This window comes from Rosa chinensis, chromosome 5 (genome assembly GCF_002994745.2).
Source record: "Rosa chinensis cultivar Old Blush chromosome 5, RchiOBHm-V2, whole genome shotgun sequence".
In the NCBI taxonomy this organism is placed as follows: domain Eukaryota; kingdom Viridiplantae; phylum Streptophyta; class Magnoliopsida; order Rosales; family Rosaceae; genus Rosa; species Rosa chinensis.
In genome coordinates, this window is record NC_037092.1 from 1,349,510 (window position 1) to 1,371,924 (window position 22,415).

The following is a 22,415-nucleotide window of genomic DNA, read 5'->3' on the forward strand; positions in this document are numbered from 1 at the left end:
ATTTTTATAGCTATAGCCATTTTCAAAGATGCAAAGAATGGTCATGGGTGACATGCCTTCTCAATATGATGATGAAGAAAAGAAAAATGCTCACTGGACAGAAATTGTAAGTTGATGAAGGTATTTAGACAGGCATGGGAGACTCAAAGGAATAAGAAGACATACTGTGTAAAGTTTGGTCTTCTATAACATCTTGCCGTTGAGTAGGCAAAGATAAGAATTGGAAGATTACTTCTTCTTCTTCTTGTTACGTTGAGAAGAGGCCAAGAGGGTTATAAAAATGAATTTGAAATTTTACAAAAATGGAGGATGTGTATTAAACAGTTTGAGATGTGTAGATAAAATTACTTTTAAAAGCCACATACACATTATTTCAAAAAAAAAAAAAAAGACACACACATATATATGTAGATGAGAAATTATAATATGATACCTAATTCCATCATAGTACACGTGATGGTCCGATATAATATTATTAGCTCATGTGACTCGTAATGATTTCTGAATAGTCTTTTAAATTAATTTTTTTTTTTTTTACTTTTCTCACCCTTGCATGCCTCCACGATATTATTGGTTGGGTTTAGGGAATTTTGGTTCTGTCATGGCGGGTGTGGACAAAAAAGCCTAAACTTTGATTTGAGTGAATCAGAGAAGGAGAGCTCAACCTTCATTTGTCTTCTTCACCCTTCGCACTATAAAAAGCACCGAACTTTGATTTGAGTAGATATGAACAAGAAAGGTTTGACAATTCTAATGCGAACCAGAATGAGACCCACCAACAACGATTCAGCTCACCTCGCTCGCTCTCCTCTCGCCGTAAGTCTTCAATTTTCCGATACCCATTTTTCGTAATTTCATGGACTCTGATCGGAGTTTCTGGAACAGAACATGGTTAATCAAACGGTGAATGGAGGCCAATCAAGTAGTGGAACCCAAAAGCTCAATTCTTTAAGCAACACCAAGAGGTGTGCTTTGTTCTAAACCCAATACAAAAAGCTTGGATTTATTCATTGTTTGATTGTGGTTAATGATTTTTTTCACTGTTGTTTATTCAAAACCCAATACAAAAAGCATGGATTTTTACATTGTTTGAATGCACTTGATGATTGTTTTACTGTTGTTTAGGGAGTTTGAGCTTGTAAAAGCATGGACTTTTACTTTGTTTGATTGCAGTTAATACTTTTTTTACTGTTGTTTAGGGATTTTGAGGTTGTAAGTGAGTCCATGCACTCTGCAATTTCAATGAGTAAAACTGAAGTCTTGGATTCTGTGCTGAGTGATTTCTCAGAGGTAGTTTTTTTTTTTGGGTAGGTTGAGATGCATTTTTAGTGATGCTTGGTGATATTTTGATGCTGAATTTGGTTCTTTTGTGGTTGAGTAGGGATATTTCAGCCTTTCGTATGAGAATCGTCAAAAATTGCTTGTGCAACTTGCCAAAGAGTGTGATGTTAATAGGACACAAGTTCGCGATTTGATAAAGCAGTATTTGGGACTTGAGCCTCCTGGAACTGGAAGTGAGTTTCATGTTGATATCTTTTTAGTTGCTATTTACACTTTGCATTTGGTGATTTATGAGATTGAGGTGGTTTGATTGGATATCTGTATCTTTAGGTGACAGTGCTCACTCAGTTGGCGTTGAAGAGGAGGCATCTCTTTCTGCATTCTACCGCATTGAGAGGAACTTGAGACATGCTCTCAAGCCGATGTATGAAGTGCTATTTGAGCGGCTTAATACGCATCCTGGAGGGTTGAAGTTCTTGTCCATTCTTCGAGCTGATATTTTATCAATTCTCGCGTAAGGTTATACTTAATCCCTACATTTATTTTTTGTTGTGTCTCGTTGACACTAGCTGGTAAATGAACTATGTTTTCAGTGTAGCTAAAACTACTATTAAGTTAAGAAATGCAATCTCTGCCAATAGGTTTAAGATTTTGATATAATCTTGCATATTTAGAGAAGAAAATCTTGCGTCTTTGCGAGCTCTGGATTCCTATTTAAAGGAGAAACTTAGTCTGTGGCTTAGTCCTGCTGCCTTAGAGCTCCACCAGATCACATGGAATGATCCTGCCTCCTTGCTGGAAAAAATTGTGGCTTATGAGGTACTCTATCTTGCTTGTCTTGTACTGCATTTAGTTATGTTTGTTTACAGGTGGCTTTACAACTTCCTATTATATTGTATAGGCCGTGCACCCAATCAGCAATCTTATAGATCTTAAGAGAAGGTTGGGAGTTGGTCGCCGGTGTTTTGGATACTTTCATCCAGCAATACCTGGTCAGCCTCTTATCCCATTGGCCCCATCATTTCTCTATTATTGATCTAGTGACAATTCGTTGTAATGTGTTGAGACACAGTTGAGATATTCTTAAGTTATAACATATACTTCATTTATCTTCTGTTTTTTAGGTGAACCCCTTATTTTCATAGAAGTCGCACTCATGAAAGATATGGCTCAATCTGTACAGGTCAGTGATCTTTCAGTAGTAAACTCTTCTTAATATACTCGTCTCTATTTTCCTGTAATGCAATTAATATTTATGTAGCAGGAAGTTCTATGGGATGACCCTCCAATTCCTGAATGTGAGGCTACATGTGCATTGTTTTACTCCATATCATCAACTCAGGTGTGTATTTGTTACAGTACTTAGTATTTCTGAAATGAATAGAAACACATCAAGTAGATCATGGACACTTATCCCATGGTAGTTCTAGAAGCTTTCTAGGGCCACATCTTGTAGAGTGGCCTTCTTTACTTTAAACTTGCTGCTACCATAACTTGATTTGAGTAGTTTCTAATTTTGACAGCCTGGCTTGTCGGGGATAAACCTGGGGAAGTTTCTAATCAAACGTGTGATCACACTGGTGAGGAAAGACATGCCACATATTTCTGTAAGTTCTGTCCTGTTCCTTTTACAAATTTTAAGAGTCAGACTCGCAAAATAATCTCCCTACTTCATGGACTTCATACATTGTTTTAGATTTAGACTTTTTATCTGTGATATTAGCTTGTTTGTTTACTTCTGTTAGTGCAAATAATTACTTTAGTGAACGTTTAATTAACTTTTAGCTGAACATTTATAAGTTGTGGTTACTGGTAATGCTTGGATGTGGTGTTTTTAGTTTTAACTAGTTTACTCCCCTTAAAATTTGAAAGTAACTCAAGAGCTTTTGACATTGCTTTTTCTTTTTGCCAACTTTCAAATTGATCTGTTTTTGTTTTACTAAAGTTATCTTTTAACTGCTCTTATTCAAGGTGTCAAAGCAATAAATAGATAGTGTTTGGAAAACAGTCATTATGGCTTTACTTTCTGACACATACCGTCTTTAAAATCAGACATTTGCGACACTCAGCCCCATTCCAGGGTATATGCAATGGCTCCTATCAAAATTGGCATCCCAGTCAAAACTTGCTGAAGGTGAAGACATGCCAAACTCGTCAGCTGATAGATCTGGTTCCACATTTTGGGAGAACATACTTGAACCAGAAGAGGAAAGAGCACTTATGGATGCTTCTGTGTAAGCTTCTTATTGGCTTTGTCACATTGTGTTAGCATCTGGAATGCTTAATAACATTTTAATTGTGCAGGGAAATCACCACTGGGAAAAACAGCATGGAAGTGATGCTCAATTTACTGACTTCGGCAAACCATGAGTGGACCAAGTCTGATAAATTGCTTTCAGTTCTAAAACCCCCTCTAATGCGATTGTGTGCCAGGTCTTAACTCTAGTTTCCTTCTTTTTTTTGTTGCTAAGCTAGTAAAGATGATGGGTCTGCTAAAATGAAACGGTTAACATTACATATTATGTAATTGCTGATGACATTACAGGAATTACTTTTAAGAGTCTTGGACAATATTGTGATCTATGTTCTTCTGTATGAAACACTATTAACATATCTTTGTTTCTCTTGCTAAAGGTACCTTCTGCAAGAGAAAAAGAGAGGCAAAGCTCTGGATTCTGTTGCAAATTTTCACCTACAGAATGGAGCAGTATGTCATTTAACTCTAGTTTGTGCAACAGTCCTTATATGAGCATATGTATATGTTTTATAGTTGGATGGACTGATTGAATTTTATATTTGATGCATAAATGGTACATGTAGAACTATGCAATTCTCTGAACAAGAAAAAAAAAATTTCTCTGAACAAGAAATCTGACAAGAAGTATGTTTCAATAGTATATGCTAATTTCATTTTTATTTCTGTGGAGCAGATGGTTGAAAGAATTAATTGGATGGCTGATCGATCAGAGAAAGGCCTTCATCAAAGTGGAGGTATCATGGTGAACTATGTTTACCGGTAACCAAAACCTTCTCTCTCCTATCATATGACTAATTCCTCCATGAAAACCTGTTCATTTATGAACACGATGCAATTTTGAATCATACACCTGTCAAACTTTTGTTTTGAATAGCTTTTAATCTAGCATTGCCAGCATCTATTTGAGTCGATACCAGATCAACAATTGTGAAGCTCATTGTTCATTGAATTGTGATTTTCAGTTTCACTATATTATCGCAGTATCAAATATCATCTAATGAATACTAACATTGAACAATCATTGCAGATTGGGAAAAATTGAAGATTATTCTCAGTCATATTTCAGTACAGGGCATATCCATACTTCTAGTGAACTTTCCCATTACGTTGAGGTAATTAGTTGTGTACTGAAGTGACACCTTACATGTACCATGAAAGATGCTTGGCATTTTCATTCAAACCCAAACTTACATGCTCCTGAGTCCTGAATGTCCTTTTGCTTGCAGCCATTGAAGGAACCTCAAAATAGAACAGAATAGCCGGGTAATAACGTATGTGTCCATGCTTTTAATTTCATTGTTTTCTATAGTGGAAAGTGATTTATTTTAAATTGATGTACAGTTGTCATTATAATGTTATTTTTAAATTTGTTTCTCCTTAAGCTGATCTTCTTCAGCCTTTGTTAAGTCGTAATGTAATATCAAATAATAGTCAAAGATTGTAGCAAATGCCGTATATAATATGATAAACTTTATAATCAGCAGAGAAACTAGACTTAGCAATTTACGACTTTGCTGCATTTCAACTTAAGATCTCATCTTTTCGTTTGTACCATTATGGAGCTCAATCCGTTGATGTACATACATGTTACATTAATTTGACATTGCTTAGGATTTGGATTTGTCACTTCTCACTTTCCTTCATTGTCCACATGACTTGTTTCCAAGACATAATCTCTCATGAGTCTTGTGTTGGATTCATCCACCATCTACACAGAAGCCACAGAACCAGTGAATAAGAAACCTTAAGGAAGTAGCTTTGACTGTGGGAAATAACCAACCAGAAAGTATTTAATTCCTTACCTTGCAAGCCAGTCGCTTTAGGTTGTCCCATTCAAAATCATTTTTACAATATGCAGATCGAACCTAGACAAAAATCAGACCCTATATATTCAACTTGACAATTTCAACAAGCTTGTAGTCAACAAAATATAATAAACTGAATATTCAAATTGACCTTCATAGGACTGACCTCTAAAATGCGTAAAGCTGCCATATGGATGCCGTAGAACAATAGTTTCAATACCCCCATGTATCAATCACAAATCATATTGTCAAAGTCAGATTAGAAGCCTTTTAATTTTGAGCTTAGCTTGCTGAGTATGCCTAAAGTACAACCTACTGATCAGTGTGTCATATAGATTCAGTTTACAGTGAAAAACGATTGAAAAGAACCACCAAAAGCCAGTATGTATACCACACTGATCAGTATGATAGAACTTTCTGTAGGGTTGAGAGATTTGAGACATCAACATACCTAGAGCCTGATGCCTGGAAGATTCTCGCATCAAATCGGCACAGAACTTGTCTCCATCATTCAATGAGTTTCGACTCAAAAACTCCATTAGCTCTTCATATGCCTCTCTGTTGTAACTCTGCTCTGGCAATTTACTGTTAACAGATTTATATATTATCCAAAAACACATAAGTTTTGAAAATTTAAAGCTAGTTTTAAAAGAACAAAGAAGAGCAGGAACCTCAAGCTGTGCAGTGACAATGCTAACCGCAACATAAGTGAAGAAACTATGGAGGTTATTCGCTGCCTTTGCTTCTGGGGACGCTTCTCCAAATCCTGCATATAAACATTAAACAACCTCTGTTACAACACACTTAAAACAGTCGCAGATCATCGTAGAATGTAGAGTGTTGAGTACTGAAGCACCCACCAGGGACATACATCTTTTGGCAGTGTATGCGAGTTGGCAGAGAAGTTCTTGGTTTGGATGGCCAAGAAGGATGAGCTTTGCTAATTCTGTTGTTGGGGTTTTGTGAGAAGAAAGATGGGAGCTGAGAGAATGGGACAAGTGCTGCAGAGGATTCCATGGATAAGAGATAAAGAGAACTTGGATTTGTGAAAATGAGCAGCTTCTGTTTGAAGACCAAATATTTCTTCCGTTCAAAAATATCTTCAGGCTTCAGAAGTACAGCTACTGAACCGTCCAAAAAAATATCTGTATAGCAAGTTGTAGTTCAACTGAAAAGTCTTTCAGTTATGGCCGGACCACATGTCGTGTCCAATCGACCAATAACATGCTTCCACTTGTTCCGCTGGGGGTCATGTGTTTGGAAAATCGGATATTACAAATGGCTCCGGCGCCTTTGGTAAGGAAAACCGATCACTTCTCTCGTCCGACCGTCCAATAATAGGTATTGTCATGTTAGATATTTTTACTATCGAGTAGAACATATTTCAGACACTACTAACAGTTTGACTTGTGATTGGACGGTCGGACAAAAGTTCTCTAGAGACTTTTAGAGTCTAACATTAACATCAATTGTGGAACCCGTGTACATGTTTTTAGGGCCTACTGACACGCCTGCCTCATTTTTCTTAAGATTTAGTTTTGAAATGAATGTTCTTCTTGTCCCCTACTTGAAGCCAAAGAAATTCCGCTCTTTTACAACCATGTTGCTAGAGTGGTTCATAGCAGAACGAATCAAAGGCAAAAGATGCCGACAAAAATGAAACAGATGCTGTCACCCTATATTTTTAATAAGAACAATATGAACCTAATTAGCTTCATCAACCAAGTCTAGACTACTATAACATTAAAATCAGCCAGCACATTCTCTCAAACACTTCCTCTTCTTCACAAAAGATGATGCTTGCAGAAGGGAACACACAAATCAAATTGTTCGCCTTCCATGTATTTCTTCTTCTTCTATCATTCACAGCCAAAGCTAAGTGCAAACATGGCTGCCTTGCCTTAGCCTCATACAATGTCTGGGATGGTTCAAACCTCACTTACATTAGCTACATCTTTAGCCAACAAATCCCTGAAATTCTCAAGTACAACCCTCAAGTCAAGAACTCTGATAGCCTCCGAACTGGTACTCGAATCAACATACCATTTTCTTGTGACTGCTTGAATAGTGATTTTTTGGGGCATACGTTCACCTACCTCACCCAATATAGTGATACCTATAACAAAGTTGCTCAGATCGCATTTGCTAATCTCACTACAGAAGAATGGGTGCATAGAGTGAACACTTACACACCAACTCAGATACCTGACAAAGCTCCAATTAACGTAACAGTGAACTGCTCTTGCGGTGATGGAAAGATATCAAGGGATTATGGGTTTTTCGTGACATATCCTCTTCGTCCTGGTGAGGGCTTGTCCTCTGTGGCTGCGGAGAGTGGTGTTCCAGCAAGGTTGCTGGAGATGTACAACAAAGGGTCCAACTTTGGTTCAGGCAATGAATTAGTCTTTGTGCCAGCAAGAGGTTAGTAATAGTATCATCTTTTGATTCATATAATATTCCATATAATACAACATGAGTAGTATGCTTATGCAGTCTAGAGATAGTACTCATTTCAACTATTTCTGGTATCATTTATCTTAAAATGCTTGAGAATTAGGCAGTGAAAATGGTCTCTTTCAATCTACTCTTGTATTTATGTGTTTTGAGAACTTGGTTCATGTGGTTTAGAGTTGGCAACTTTGATCATATGTTCAACAACATTTCTTATCTCTGTCTTTTCCATATATTCAACAATTTGACGTTGGAAAACAAACTTAAAACGGATGCCAAATTAACAAGTTTGCTTCTAAGGTACCATTGTTTTCAATCTTAAAGTGGGATTCACTACATAAATTGGGAGCCGACTTCAACTACAAGATCAAATTGAAAAATTTCACTTGAACCAAAACATATGAACTGAAATGAGGTTTGGAGAGGTTTAAGCTGGCTGGCCGAAGTCAACACCCCTATGTCTCTAGATTGAGTCTTATTCGATTACCTACTCAAAGTGGGCTTTTTTTCATATCCTGAGAAAAGGAAATAAGAATAGAAAAGTAATTGCTGCTATGCATATTCCATTTGGATATGAGCACTGACAGACAGAGACTAAACAATAATGTAGAGAATAACACAGATTTATCTGATAATTGCTGGAAATGAAAGAAAAAATATACACCGTTGTATTTGTGAAAGTGTGTCTGTTTCTGAAGGAATAGGGATAAACGACAAGGGTCTCTGCATGATTATGTGCATTACTGATTACTGTAAATGAATTAGGACAATTGCTAATCAATCATATAGCTTTCTAGTGGTAGCTTAATTATTATACTAATCATATAGGGCCAAAGATTTACAGCTACATTATTCTTCTTTTATAATAAAGATATATGATCTTTTGGGTAATGAGCCTAACCTTGCCTTACAACCGAAGGAATTGACTACGGCATTTGGTTTTCCAATCTCTTACTGCTAAATTGCTCCACAGATATGAATTGGCCAAACATGAATTACTTCTATCAAAACATCAGATGATTGATAAGTTCTCTCTCTCTCTTCCAGGCGCGATTGAGCCTAACCTGCTGTTTTTCTCATTAAGTTTTGGCTTTTATTTTCTGCAGATCAAAATGGGACTTTTCCACCATATAAGTCAAGGTAAATTATATCACCTCTCTTAATCTTAGTGGAATGCTACATTGATCAGCTTTGTTCTAGAATAAAACCTCATTCCTTCCTCTCCTTTTCTTGCAGAACAGCTGGTAGGGGTATTGTCTGATTACTGCTTCAATGATCTCAATATCTATTGCTTTCGTGTTTGAGGTCAAAAATGAAACTCTAAAATCGGCATTGATAATGTCGTTTGCCTCTTCTTGTGCTGGCATTTTAATTGTCAGGTATCTCAAGAGGAGCTATTATTGGTATATGTGCTGGAGGAGCTTCTGCTGCTCTAGCTTTGGCAATTTTCCTATTTGCTCGGGTTTATAGGAGGAAGGTGGTTGAGGCACCATTTCTTTCCACACCGTCTGAAGAACGCTATCTTCAAATTCAACATACACATGGTAATTCTTCCAGATTGACCTTGATTCAATGATTAGCAGCTGAAGAATTCTTGGCAATGTGAAAGGTTTTTTTTAATAACTGAAAATCATGTGAAATAGAAACGTTCATGTGGCTGTCCTTGTCTGACTTTTCAGTATATCTATCTTGCAGTTTTAACTTCTGGAATTACTTCTGAGACAACTTCTGATACAGTTGCTCTAGTTAGCGGTTCTTCTCCGGGCCTTATGGGTATAACTGTGGACAAATCTGTGGAGTTCTCATATGAAGAGCTATCCAAAGCTACTAATGACTTCAGCATAAAAATTGGACAGGGTGGGTTTGGAGCTGTTTATTATGCAGAACTCCGAGGCGAGGTTTGTGCTACTTTGTTCCATAAACAAAATTTCCTGTGACAGGTTCACATCTAAATAGCTACATCGTCTAACTTAAATGTACAAACACCAAATCCTGGACTTCAAATATGTGGGAGATTGTATACTAACATAGATTTCAAGTGTTTTTTACCTGACTTGACACATTTGCAAAAATTCAATGGCTGATTCTTTTGTACTATTATCATACAGAGAGCAGCAATCAAAAGGATGGATATGCAAGCAACAAAAGAATTCCTTGCTGAACTGAAGGTTCTAACACATGTTCATCACTTAAATCTGGTAATTTTCTTTATTTTCCCTTTTTATGGGAAGTTTTTCAATGAACTTGGTTAGAGCAAGAAGTCCCTTGACATTTTTTATTCAGGGTAAAATACAGCCTCAGACTTGAAGCACTTTAAACATTTAGAAACTTCTTTGAGCAAGCATGCTGTTCAGTTCAGTATTTGTTGGAACTAGGTTGTTTCATTATCTTATAGTATGCTTTTTTGCAGGTGCGCTTGATAGGGTATTGTGTCGAGGACTCCTTGTTCCTAGTGTATGAGTACATTGAAAATGGTAACTTAAGTCAACATTTGCATGGCTCTTCTGGTCTAGGCCCATTGCCATGGCAAACCAGGATGCAAATAGCCTTAGATTCTGCAAGAGGACTAGAATATATCCACGAACACACTGTTCCTGTCTACATTCATCGTGATATAAAGTCAGCAAACATCTTAATAGACAAAAACTTCCGTGCAAAGGTAGTGAAAAAATGCCTTTATTATTACTTTTGGCTTGAATTTTTTCTGAATATATACATATAGAACTAAATTTCTGTGCAGGTTGCAGATTTCGGGCTAACAAAACTGTCTGAATATGGAAGTGCTTCACTGCAGACACGTCTTGTGGGTACATTCGGATACATGCCTCCAGAGTACGTATTCATTTGCTTCTTTTCACTTCATTCATTGTTCTTCAAAGGAAGTCTCATTGAATGAAGTGTCTGTGAACAGGTATGCTCAATATGGTGATGTCTCCCCCAAAGTCGATGTTTATGCTTTTGGTGTTGTACTTTTTGAATTAATATCTGCCAAGGAAGCTGTTGTGAGAACAAATGAATATGTTACTGAATCGAGAGGACTTGTTGATTTGGTAGTTTTTTCTTCCCTTCCTTTACTTACCAATAAGTACTATAAAACCCCATAAATGGTTCCATAAGAACTCGAGTACTAATGTAAAGAATGTACTCAATGTGACGCAGTTTGAAAGTGTTCTTAGCCAGCCTGATCCGAGAAAAGATCTTGGTAAACTTGTCGACCCCAGGCTCAGCAGCGATGATTACTCACCTGACTCGGTCTACAAGGTGACCTTTCATTAATTTCTCAAATGCATATGTATGTTGTGTCTAGCACTCTAGCTAGCTAGCTATTTTTCTTGTGGATTTCTTATAAGCTGTTGTGGATGCAGATGGCTCAACTTGCCAGAGCTTGCACACAAGAGAATCCTCAACTGAGGCCAAGCATGAGATCAATTGTCGTTGCGCTAATGACACTTTCATCATCAACTGAGGAATGGGATGTTGGTTCGTTTTATGAAAATCACACAGATCTAGTCAATCTAATGTCAGGGAGGTAGCAGAGGAAACAAACCACCACTCCTCAAGAAAACAAAGTGATCCTAACTTTCCTGGTTTTGAAATAACCATATGTAATTAATTAATTAACAATTATGTGTATGAGTGTATCATCTTTGACTCCATATCAGTTGCTTGTTCCAGCTCGTAACATTGTGGTAGAGAACCGGCCAAAAGCTTAAGCAGTCGGCAAATGCATTAACAATGTATATATGAAGTTGACACCCCCTCACGTGTAGTGCTAACTTGCAATGCAAAGAAGGCTCAAAACCTAGTGCAAACAAGACTCTAATACCATGTTAGACAACTATTACGCGTTAAAATCCTAAAGGAACAAAAGATTCAAAGCTGATGAGAGCACATAACAGCGTGCTGAGGCGTGTACTAGAAATTTCAGAGAAAATGAAGAACTTGGATGATCTGGAACAATCTGCACCATATGTGTCAAAAGATTTAGTCTTTATTCTAAAGTAAAAGTATTATTTATTGGGCAATCATATCTCAACAGAAAAATATGTCCTTGTGTCCCCAGATTGAAAGGTGTCTGCTAACCACAGCTTTCTATGGTTAGTCTTTGCCAACTGTTTAAGAGTGTGCTCCAAATATCTATTCTACCTCATCTAAACCTCATCTAAATGTCAATATGGATGGCCAATCCAAGAAAGGGTTCAAGATATGGGTAATGATATAGAAAAGTAAAGCAAGCAGGCAATATATTCTATTCAATAATATCTTGGATTACCCTTATATATTGAATTTAATGGTGTCGCCGACCTAGGAGTCCAAAACTTAGAATCAAGGAAAGTCCAAATGTAGATATATGGTAAAGTTTGAACATAATTATACTTTTACAACAAACGTATTGTAAGGAAACACGTTTTGTTTGTGCGATGTCAAAATGTTGGGCAAAGCAACTAAGACAAACACTGAAGAAAAAGGAGAATGAAAGGAAGAAGAAAAATGAAAGGACTCATTTCTCATTGCTTAGACTAGAAAAAAATTAGAGATCATGACTAGAAATGTCATTGTCAACTACTAAGCTGAGCCGCAAACTTGAATTAGCTTTTCATTAGGTCAATAGATCTCTCATGAGTAAATTCAAAACAATCTGATTTGAGTTTTCCTTAAACAACTAAATTTAGGGTGCGTTTGGATGAGAAAATTATGAAATTTGTAGAAATTTATAAATGATGAAATCTTTAACTCCATCAATCTAAAATTAAATTAATTGTAATTTCTATTATTCGGTTGTATATATTTAGGATTTGAAATGTGTAATAAATTAAGAAAGTTTCAAACAAATAAAAAAAATAAAATTGAAAAAAGCCTTGTTTTGGAAATGAATGTTGAATACTGCAAAAGAGTTCGTAAATGACATTTATTTTAGTGGAAATTGACATTTATAATAGATTTAATTGTTCAAGAGTGTTTTAGTAAATAAGGAAATGTACTTAACCAAGCATCTATTCATGACCCTTCAACAGTTCAACTATATGAAGTATTATGAACATTGTCCTTTTCAAGTTCATGCTTTGCTTCATATACGTTTCCAAGTTCATGCATGAAACATTATTGTCCTTTAGGAATTAGTTGTTCATGCTTTGCTTCACTACTTTTTTTGTGCTACTTGCTTCAATATCACGTTTGATTTTGTTGCTGCATTGGTTGCAAGAATTGTGCTCATTTTTTACTGTTTAGTATGACGTCGTTTTCTTATTCCTATTATTCATCTTTTACTGTTTAGTATAATGTCGTTTTCTTATTTGTATAATTAACTAAAGAATTAATTGTTACTCAGTAACAGCTTCTCCTACTCCAGAATTTTCCTTAGAAAAACAACTAATTAAGTAGCATGTTTACAATAACACATGCAGGAACCAACAACACCCAAGGAAGCAGTAAAGATGGCAGAAGATTACATGGTTGAATACGTTGAAAAATACAGGCCGTTCTTGCGTAAAGCCAAGGAGCAATACGGAGAGGGTCAATTTGGGATCTTAATCGCTGGATATAATGGAGACGTACATATATATGTGCTTTATCTCTTAATTAACAATGTTTGTGTTGATTTATTATTTGTTCATTCATTTATTTTTAAAATTTTCTTTGCTGCGGAAGTATGAACTTTACCGTGTTTCTATAGATAATGAAGACACTCCGCCTTCAAACGAAAAAGTTGAGTTTTTCACAACCCTAAGATCTGAGGGTGAACTAGCGAAGAGGATCTTGAACAAAAAGTAATTGCTTCTGGACCCTAATATTCTTTATTGTTTTATTGCATATGAGAAAATTCTTGGGTACCTTATGCAGCAGCTAAAAATTCTAGAGCATCTAATTACCTGTTTTTTAACAGTTTTGAACATCTCATACCAGTCGTCAGCTGACCCTGTGAATGTGCATAGTATGCCGTGTACTGAAGGTAATTCATAATAGTTTCTTGCGTTTTCGGAAACTGAAAATTTAACATGTGGAAGATATAAGATTACAATAGAAACCTCATTTACAGTATGAAAAAAAGAAAGAAAAGATAAATAGTGTTTGCTTATAAAGTTTTCATCGACTCGAGTTATTCTAGAAGCAACGGCTACAACTATGCCATCCTTTACAGTAAACTCAAGACTGGTTGTCGCCACTTCTAGCTACTCAGGTTCTGTACGTGACATCTCAATCGTTTTCAACGTAATCTGAAAAACAAAACCTGTGGATAAAAAAATAATAAATCAATATCATATAATAAGAAAAATAACTAATGCTTTTGGTCAACATGGAACAAAAAAGAGACGAACAACATTTTTCTCTTTATTTTCATAGATTTTGTTTTAAGCTAAAATTTCCTCTTCGATATATCAATATATCATGTCTACTCACAATCCGATCCTAACAAAATCCATAATCACAATCACATAATGAGCTCTTTTTTTCCAATTTTTTCATATCTTCAAAAAATCACCAAATGCATTTTCACAATGAATCAAAAGCAAACAATCAACGGTGATTGTTTCGAAGCCCTTACCGGAACGCCGGCTCTGCAAAGAAAGGCAGAATGTGATCGATCATAGGAAGAACCGCGGCGACATTTCCAACCTCTCCAATTTAAATAATGAATTCCTTCGTTTTTTTCCACTGAGAAATTTAAAATTTCCAATCTGATAGTGCCAAATGAAGAAATTGGCTTTTAGGAATTATGAAATCCTCACTTGCAGTTAAATTTCATCATTTTTTCCCTTATCCAAACACACTCTTATTGAATATTTTGCTTTGCTTTTTTTTTTTGTAAGTTGTTCGATTCACTAAACACCACATTATTAAATTATTTTTGTTATTGTTTGATAAATTATCTCAAAGATACTAACTTTGAACATAGGAGTCCAAAACTTAGAATCAAGGAAAGTCCAAATGTAGATATATGGTATAGTTTGAACATAATTATACTTTTACAACAAACGTATTGTAAGGAAACACGTTTTGTTTGTGCGATGTCAAAATGTTGGGCAAAGCAACTAAGACAAACATAGAAGAAAAAGGAGAATGAGAAGGAAGGAAAAAAATAAAAGGACTCATTTCTCACTGCTTAAAAATGGAGATTATGACTATAAAAACTTAGAGATCATGATTAAAAATGTCATTGTCAACTACTAAGCTGAGCCGCAAACTTGAATTAGTTTTTCATTAGGTCAATAGATCTCTTATACTTTGTTTTGCTTTATAAGTTGTTCGATTCACTAAACGCTATATAATTAAATTATTTTTGTTACTTTTGATAAATTATCTTAAAAATACTAACTTTGAACCATTATATACACTATATTATCTAAATTTATTAACAAAAATTCATGAATATACCAACACACCTAATGAGATAATCGCACGTAATGCCAAATAAAACCAAAAAAAGACAAACCCCACAAATTTTTTCACCATCTTGCATCTTGTTGTTAGACCAAGATCCAATACAAGACATCATTCTCACTGATTGATACTCACAATTTGGCGACCACCACCATACTGTTCTGACCTCCCATACCCTATCTTTCATCCTCACTCTGATTATGACATCCTCGTGCCCATTCTAACCTAACCAAATGCCCCCCTTACCAAATCCACGCGTCACTCCCTCAAACGCCCGTCACACTCCACGTATCCCAACCCCCGTAACCCAATCCCATCCCCTTGCCGTCAATCCCAATCCAACCCGGGTCTAGCTGTCCCCTCCCGACACTCCCCACGTCGCCAACGCTCTAACCACGCGGTCACAACGCATGAAACCACTTTTTCTCGGGTCCGGGCAGACCAACCCACTTTATGCCACTCCAATTGGCCCGTGCCCCTCACACGCCACTCACGCGGGTGAGAAACCGCCTGTTCCCGCAAAAAGTAGCCGTTGGGCATCGCAATTGGGACGTTGCCGACGTCCAAGGCGAAAAGAAAAGGACGAAGCTATATAAGCAATTGACAGGAGGACTAAATTGGACTAGATCTCCCAAAACGGGAAAGGCCATAGTGAAAAAAAAAAAGACGTAACCATCAGATCCCTAACCACCTCCACCATAACCACTACGAAGATCACTAGGATATCTCTCTCATTGTTTTCCGCACTTTCCGAAAACCAGCATAATCCAATCTCTCCACTATAATCCGAGTGGCGCAGCCGAGAGAGAGAGAGTGAGTGGCGTCTAATCGGAAATAGTAACAGTTGGCGTGAGTTTCAGTTTTCCTGTAGAGGAGTGCAGGAATTTCAAGCTTTCTTTAGGTGGAATTTCAAGCAATCTAATCCAATTCAACTTCTCCTCTCGATCCTTAATCTCCGGTATGCTTTTCTTCTCTTTCTCTCTTTTCTTCAATTCCACACTTTTTTTTTTTTTTTTTCAGCTGATTACGTGAGGTTTGCAGAGGTTGTTTATTTTAATCTGTGTTTTTAGCTCTGAGGAGGAGGTGAGGTTTGGTTTTTAACTTGAGGTGTAATGGTGATTTGATCACTTTGTTTTTAACGTTTTTGTGGAAAGTAGTTGGGAATTTATGAGCTGCTGGTTTTTGGTACAGCGGATAGAAAAGGAAAGGGAACTAGAAATTTATAGATCTAATACCGTTTCGAAAAGTTAGATTAATATGTAGACAGAGGGTAATTTGATATATAGGATTGTGGAGTTTATAATTGGAAGTAATAACTTTGTTAGATTTTGTTATTAAAAGTTTGTGTAAATCTGTGCCTTTTATGTTTTGTTTCTGTTATTCTGCTTTTCTAATTCATAATCGTTTTACAGGGTGATGCGGTTTTCTTTGTGACAATTTAAATGGCTACACTCGGGGATATAGGGGTTGGAGCAGCCATCAATATTCTGAGTGCCTTTGTTTTCTTTTTAGTATTTGCGTTTCTTAGGCTTCAGCCGTTCAACGACAGGGTGTACTTTCCAAAATGGTATTTCAAGGGAGTAAGAGACAGTCCCACACGCTCTGGCACATTCGTCAGTAAATTTGTCAATCTAGACTATAGGTCATATGTGAGGTTTCTAAATTGGATGCCAGAAGCATTGAGGATGCCGGAACCGGAGCTTATTGATCATGCAGGATTGGATTCTGCTGTTTACTTGAGGATATACTTGATAGGGTAGGCTGCAATTTTTCTTTTCTTTTCTTATTTACCTACTTACTTAAATTGGTGTCGAGTGCTCTTAGTATGGCATCGTACCGCTTGCTTTAAGTTTTTCTTCATATATTTTGCAGGGATAGATTTTTTTTTTTTTTTTTGGTAATGTTCAAGAGATAATCATTTTTGGAGAACCCTTTTTTTTTTCCTCTGGTTTAATTTAACCTTGACCCTGGAATGAGACAAACCTTTAAAGAAGCCCCCACCTTAACCCTAGTTTACAGTTTGAAAGCCTACCTATTTTCAACTACCTTATTTTGTTGACAATGCAGTTCAAGCACTTCAGTTTTGCTAGCGTTCATCAGTAATGTCAGTGAAATGAGTCTGACATGACCCTAGAAGTGCATGACATTGTTAGATCATGCATGTGTAATTTGCATGATCTCTGTGGTACCTGTTCCAGTGAGGTCTCCATTATAATATATCCTGATTACTATATGCTAACATTAAAATTCATATTTTCAAAATGCATGTCATTTAGTTCTTCAGATCTAAGATGTCAGCATATGTTGATGATTTTATTCTCCTTATATTAATGCAGGCTTAAAATCTTTGTTCCAATGGCATTCGTTGCATGGGCTATTTTGGTACCAGTCAACTGGACAAATAACACTTTGGATATTGCCGCTCATTTAAAGAACGTCACTTCTAGTGACATTGATAGGCTCTCTATATCAAATATCCCAGAAAAATCTCAAAGGTGAGACACCCTCCTTTATTAACTTTCTGTGTCATTTCTATATATTTGGGAGCATTTTGTACCCTTTCTGTAGAACACATGATTGTTGGATAATTGTAAATATAAGAAATTCCGTCATATTAACATTGATTTATTAACTTTCTTTGTCATTTCTATATATTTGGGAGCATTTTGTGCCCTTTCTGTAGAACACATGATTGTTGGATAATTGTAAATATAAGAAATTCCATCGTATTAACATTCAATTGTAGTTATTGCCATTTCTATCTCTATATTTTAGTCTACCTATGTGGTGTTATTGACATCTAATTCATGCAGACAATAGAAAATCTTGAAAAATTCAATCCAGGTTAACTCTCATCTTACTTACTAATAAGTGCAATACTCATGCAATTGTATTTGACAGATTGTGGACTCATATAGTGGTGGCGTATGCCTTTACCTTTTGGACATGTTATGTGCTAATGAAGGAGTATGAGAAAGTTGCCTCAATGCGGTTGCATTTTCTTGCAACAGAAAAACGACGACCAGATCAATTTACGGTGAGATTGATTCCATGCCCCGATATATGATTTCAGATTAATGTTTATTCAAATAAGACACTTTTGAGCAGCGATGTCAATTGGTTGATATACTAATCATGAAAATGTTAAAGTAATAAACATTTCACTTTTATAGCTTTTTGCCTGAATACATGAGTTCAGATTAATGTTTATTCAAATAAGACATTTTTAAGTAGTGATGTCAATTGCTTGATATACTAATCATATATACGTTACAGTAATAAGCAGTCACTTTTATAGTCTTTTGCCTCTTGTAATAAGGATAAGAACTGAAATTAATATTTGAGCTTACCTGATGAATAATAGCCTTTTGCCTCTTGTAATAAGGATAAGAACTGAAATTAATATTTGAGCTTACCTGATGAATAATAGCCTTTTGCCTCTTGTAATAAGGATAAGAACTGAAATTAATATTTGATCTTACCTGATGAATAATCTTGAATGTTAATCTATACGGATACAAGCAGAGCTCGTTTGCATTATCTACCCAGAAAAAATGATAAAAATCTATAAAATCATGCTTATACGCCTAATTATCTTATTGTTTACAGGCCCTTGTCAGAAATGTTCCACCAGATCCAGATGAATCTGTAAGTGAGCTTGTGGAGCACTTTTTTCTGGTCAACCATCCGGATCATTATCTTACTCATCAGGTTTGTCCCCGAAGAAATAGAAGTAGTGCTCTTATACAGTACAAAATGTTAAATAAAATTTTAAGGAGCCATTAATCCCTACATGCTTAAAGTAGTAATTATTGTATATAAAACTTTAATTACTAATGTACTTTTTGAGATTTTACATGAAGAAATCTTTTTGGTTTAAAAAATCAACTATGCAGTTTCTGCAATATCTTTATCCTTGTGCTTCCTATTGAAAAGGTAGCCATAATGCTTTGTAATACTAAATTATTTTCTATTTGCCAGGATAGAGTTTTGAAACATCTCCTTCACTTAATCCTTCAACTGCCAAAGCTATACAATTGTTTCTATAAAAAGAAGTCTTGTTTTCTGAAACTTGATCCAGTGACGAATTATATGCAGGTGGTGTGCAATGCCAACAAACTTGCAAAATTGGTAAAGAAGAAGAAAAAAATGGATAACTGGCTTGTCTACTACGAAAACAAACTTGAAAGAAGCAAAACTTCAGTAAGGCCTTTGGTTAAGGTAAATAAATTGCTCTATCTGTAAGTGCTATAAGTATTTCCAAGTTCTTAAGTTGATATTTAATTTTAGCTTTAACCTGGATGTGCATATACAACTATCAGACTGGTTTTCTTGGGCTTTGGGGAAAGAAAGTTGATGCAATTGAACATTATCACTCTGAGATTGACAAATTGAAGAAGGAAGTAAGTACCAGTCCCTTCAGTTCTTTGTCAAATATATACTGCCATGTTCTTGGTTGTTTCAAATTCATAATTTGTGTTTTTTTTTCTCTTCAGATACCTGAAGAAAGGGAGAGAGTTTCAAACGATCCCAACTCTATCGTGGCAGCTGCCTTTGTTTCCTTTAAAAGCAGATGGGGTGCTGCTGTTTGTGCACAAACTCAGCAATCTAGAAATCCAACTATTTGGTTAACCGAATGGGCTCCAGAGCCACGCGATGTATATTGGCCAAATCTGGCTATTCCATATGTAAAACTCACAGTTAAGAGGCTCATCATGGCTGTTGCATTCTTTTTCCTCACTTTCTTTTTCATGATCCCCATTGCATTTGTACAATCTCTTGCAAGCCTGGAGGGACTTGAGAAAGTAGCTCCATTCCTAAAGCCCATTGTTGAAGTGTGAGTTATCTCATCCTTGGACCTTTTTGACTTGGCATCTAGCTTTTATTAGCACTAGTTACTAATGGTACCTTGATGTCTTTTATTAGCACTAGTTACTAATGTTACCTTGATATATATGCAGGGAGTTCATTAAGTCAGTCATTACAGGCTTTCTACCTGGGATCGCACTGAAGTTGTTTCTGATATTTTTGCCAACCATATTGATGATCATGGCTAAATTTGAGGGGTATACATCTCTGTCTTCTCTTGAGAGGAGAGCAGCATCTAGATACTATCTCTTCACTTTGGTGAATGTATTCCTTGGTAGCATTATAGCTGGATCGGCACTTGAACAGCTAAAATCTTTCATACACCAATCACCATCTGAGTACGTATTTTGAAATTAATTGTCAGACCTTTCATTTTCATGATGTGACTATCTATGTGATTACATAGTTATCAAACTTGTGTATTGTCAGCTCTTTTCTGTTTGTACAAGTATATAATCTTTCTTTTAGTACTATTCAAATGTTGAATTAAGTTTTTCTTTTTTTCTTTCTTTTTGGCAGCATTCCAGTGACACTTGGCACTGCAGTCCCATTAAAAGCAACTTTCTTCATAACATATATAATGGTTGATGGGTGGGCTGGTATCGCTGCAGAGATCTTGATGTTGAAACCGCTCATTATATATCACTTGAAGAATACCTTCCTGGTAAAGACTGATAAGGACAGGGAGGAGGCAATGGATCCAGGAAGTATTGGTTTCAACACTGGGGAGCCTCGTATACAGCTTTATATCTTACTGGGCCTTGTATATGCTACAGTGACACCAGTTTTACTTCCATTCATAATTGTTTTCTTTGGCCTGGCTTATGTTGTGTTCCGTCATCAGGTAAAAATTTGGTATCTTGATTACTAAATTTCACATTATTAGGATTATGTATATCTGTGTATCCATCCATATGAACATACTAGGTGTCAGCAATGCCATTCGCACCAAGTGTTTAACTTAGATATCAATTATATATTTTTGTTGGATGCTTCACTTCCTTTTAACATGTATAGATTATCTTCTCTGAATGCAGATCATAAATGTTTACATCCAGGAATATGAAAGTGCTGCAGCATACTGGCCTGATGTCCATGGTCGCATTCTGTCTGCATTGCTTATCTCTCAATTGGTTCTATTGGGATTGTTGAGCACCAAAAAAGCTGCTCAGTCTACACCATTTCTTCTTGCACTTCCAGTATTGACCATAGCGTTCTATAAGTATTGCCAAGGTCGTTTTGAACCTGCATTTGTTAGATATCCATTACAGGTATGTCAGTTTTCCACTAATTTCTTCTTCGAGCAAGGGCAGCAACTTATTACCTCTTTTAGTTCAGTTTTTTAATACTTTGTACAAGATCTCTCTCTCTCTAAGATTATACTTTATTTTTTTTCATTTCTGGGATCAGGAAGCAAGGATGAAAGATACTCTGGAACAAGTAAGAGAACCAAACTTGAACTTGAAAGGCTACCTCCAAAGCGCATATGTCCATCCAGTTTTTAAAGAGTGCGATGAAGATGATGATGATGATGACCATTACTCGTTTGAAAAGTACGAAAATGAGAGCGTGACGACTGTGGCCACAAAACGCCAATCCCGGCGGAACACCCCGGTGCCTAGCAGAATGACTGGTGGATCCACGCCCTCGTTGCCAGAAGCTGTTGAAGATCTACAGCCTTGAATTGTGAGTAGGAGATGTAAATCTTAGCTGTACATTTGGCCTTTCCGATGTTGTGCATAAGTTCAAGACACGATGGAACTGTAAAAATTGAATGAGCTGATAACGATGCACGGGGAGGACAGAGAGGGAAACCCCGAGCATAGGTTCCACTATACGTAGAGAGTTGTGAAGTTCTGTTTGCAGCCAGCTGAAAGATTACCTTAATTCTATTTTGACATAGAGACTAGGCTGGCGTACAAGGGAGTCAGTTTCTTCTCTCTTTCTGTAGACAAATTGTGTAATTATGTGATTGTGGATTTTGCACTGGTTTGTAATTAAATTTATTGATCTACTTAAATATCATATTGATTGTGGATTTTGCGTTTTTATAATACTTTAGTCGAAGATAATGGATTGTGCGGAATTTCTTCTAAAGCTTTGGAGATAAAGTCTGTCTCTACGGAATTGTCAAGTGATGGAACAGTTGAATTCTACGTTGGCCCGAAATAATAGGATTTTAAATTACGATATAACAAATTAGATTCTATATTGAATCAATAAATACTTATGGACCGATAAGGCATGAAAAGATTATTGTGTTACACGGCGGCAAAGCGTACAATATTGAGTTTAATTGGAGCTAAATGGATCGATAACAGTCATTGAAACTACCACGTCGCTATTGTCCGAGTGTGTAGGATAATTTTTCA

General features: G+C 36.3%; 4 protein-coding genes across 6 annotated transcripts; 3 read left to right on the forward strand and 1 right to left on the reverse strand.

Annotated features, from left to right (window-relative positions):
• The first annotated feature begins 621 nt into the window (after positions 1–621).
• On the forward strand, positions 622–5,068 carry LOC112168296 (malonyl-CoA decarboxylase, mitochondrial). Its single transcript, XM_024305416.2, has 16 exons — positions 622–816; positions 886–965; positions 1,200–1,290; positions 1,382–1,514; positions 1,612–1,795; positions 1,956–2,100; positions 2,183–2,273; positions 2,406–2,464; positions 2,546–2,623; positions 2,805–2,888; positions 3,334–3,515; positions 3,586–3,714; positions 3,916–3,988; positions 4,212–4,297; positions 4,566–4,650; positions 4,765–5,068. The coding sequence occupies exons 1-16, from the start codon at positions 727–729 to the stop codon at positions 4,795–4,797; spliced, it is 1,623 nt and encodes a 540-aa protein (XP_024161184.1). The 5' UTR covers positions 622–726; the 3' UTR covers positions 4,798–5,068.
• LOC112168297 (chaperonin-like RBCX protein 1, chloroplastic) lies at positions 5,058–6,445 on the reverse strand. The gene is made up of 6 exons (XM_024305418.2): positions 6,204–6,445; positions 6,015–6,109; positions 5,795–5,912; positions 5,510–5,526; positions 5,341–5,403; positions 5,058–5,246 (listed from the first exon to the last, which is right to left on the reverse strand). Exons 1-6 carry the CDS (start codon positions 6,358–6,360, stop codon positions 5,169–5,171), a joined length of 528 nt encoding a protein of 175 aa, XP_024161186.1. The 5' UTR covers positions 6,361–6,445; the 3' UTR covers positions 5,058–5,168.
• A 622-nt stretch (positions 6,446–7,067) lies between these two features.
• Positions 7,068–11,486, forward strand: LOC112201373 (lysM domain receptor-like kinase 3). 2 transcript variants are annotated; one of them, XM_040506739.1, is made up of 11 exons: positions 7,068–7,764; positions 8,901–8,934; positions 9,031–9,044; positions 9,174–9,338; positions 9,490–9,692; positions 9,903–9,992; positions 10,205–10,453; positions 10,535–10,626; positions 10,706–10,844; positions 10,954–11,055; positions 11,160–11,486. In XM_040506739.1, exons 1-11 carry the CDS (start codon positions 7,137–7,139, stop codon positions 11,325–11,327), a joined length of 1,884 nt encoding a protein of 627 aa, XP_040362673.1. In that variant the 5' UTR covers positions 7,068–7,136; the 3' UTR covers positions 11,328–11,486. The 2 variants fall into 2 exon arrangements, with proteins under 2 accessions (XP_040362673.1, XP_040362674.1); XM_040506740.1 differs by having other exon boundaries at positions 7,069–7,764; positions 9,031–9,038.
• Positions 11,487–15,790: 4,304 nt separating this feature from the next.
• Positions 15,791–22,094, forward strand: LOC112164504 (calcium permeable stress-gated cation channel 1). 2 transcript variants are annotated; one of them, XM_024300714.2, is made up of 12 exons: positions 15,793–16,132; positions 16,587–16,930; positions 17,511–17,669; positions 18,076–18,211; positions 18,784–18,885; positions 19,273–19,395; positions 19,497–19,577; positions 19,671–20,011; positions 20,136–20,381; positions 20,563–20,887; positions 21,081–21,314; positions 21,454–22,094. In XM_024300714.2, exons 2-12 carry the CDS (start codon positions 16,617–16,619, stop codon positions 21,724–21,726), a joined length of 2,334 nt encoding a protein of 777 aa, XP_024156482.1. In that variant the 5' UTR covers positions 15,793–16,132; positions 16,587–16,616; the 3' UTR covers positions 21,727–22,094. The 2 variants fall into 2 exon arrangements, with proteins under 2 accessions (XP_040361800.1, XP_024156482.1); XM_040505866.1 differs by lacking the exon at positions 21,454–22,094 and having other exon boundaries at positions 15,791–16,132; positions 21,061–21,223.
• The last annotated feature ends 321 nt before the right edge of the window (positions 22,095–22,415 follow it).

Coding starts and splice junctions, on each gene's coding strand:
- LOC112201373 (XM_040506739.1), top strand. CDS start 7,137: ATGATGCTTGCAGAAGGGAACACACAAATCAAATTGTTCGCCTTCCAT. Junction 9,693..9,902: donor ATGCAGAACTCCGAGGCGAG/GTTTGTGCTACT, acceptor ATTATCATACAG/AGAGCAGCAATCAAAAGGAT. Junction 10,845..10,953: donor CGAGAGGACTTGTTGATTTG/GTAGTTTTTTCT, acceptor AATGTGACGCAG/TTTGAAAGTGTTCTTAGCCA.
- LOC112168297 (XM_024305418.2), bottom strand. CDS start 6,360: ATGGAATCCTCTGCAGCACTTGTCCCATTCTCTCAGCTCCCATCTTTC. Junction 6,110..6,203: donor CCAAAAGATGTATGTCCCTG/GTGGGTGCTTCA, acceptor GTTTATATGCAG/GATTTGGAGAAGCGTCCCCA. Junction 5,913..6,014: donor TTGTCACTGCACAGCTTGAG/GTTCCTGCTCTT, acceptor TTGCCAGAGCAG/AGTTACAACAGAGAGGCATA.
- LOC112168296 (XM_024305416.2), top strand. CDS start 727: ATGAACAAGAAAGGTTTGACAATTCTAATGCGAACCAGAATGAGACCC. Junction 817..885: donor TCGCTCGCTCTCCTCTCGCC/GTAAGTCTTCAA, acceptor TTTCTGGAACAG/AACATGGTTAATCAAACGGT. Junction 2,624..2,804: donor ACTCCATATCATCAACTCAG/GTGTGTATTTGT, acceptor TAATTTTGACAG/CCTGGCTTGTCGGGGATAAA.
- LOC112164504 (XM_024300714.2), top strand. CDS start 16,617: ATGGCTACACTCGGGGATATAGGGGTTGGAGCAGCCATCAATATTCTG. Junction 19,578..19,670: donor TTGACAAATTGAAGAAGGAA/GTAAGTACCAGT, acceptor TTTTCTCTTCAG/ATACCTGAAGAAAGGGAGAG. Junction 20,382..20,562: donor ATACACCAATCACCATCTGA/GTACGTATTTTG, acceptor TCTTTTTGGCAG/CATTCCAGTGACACTTGGCA.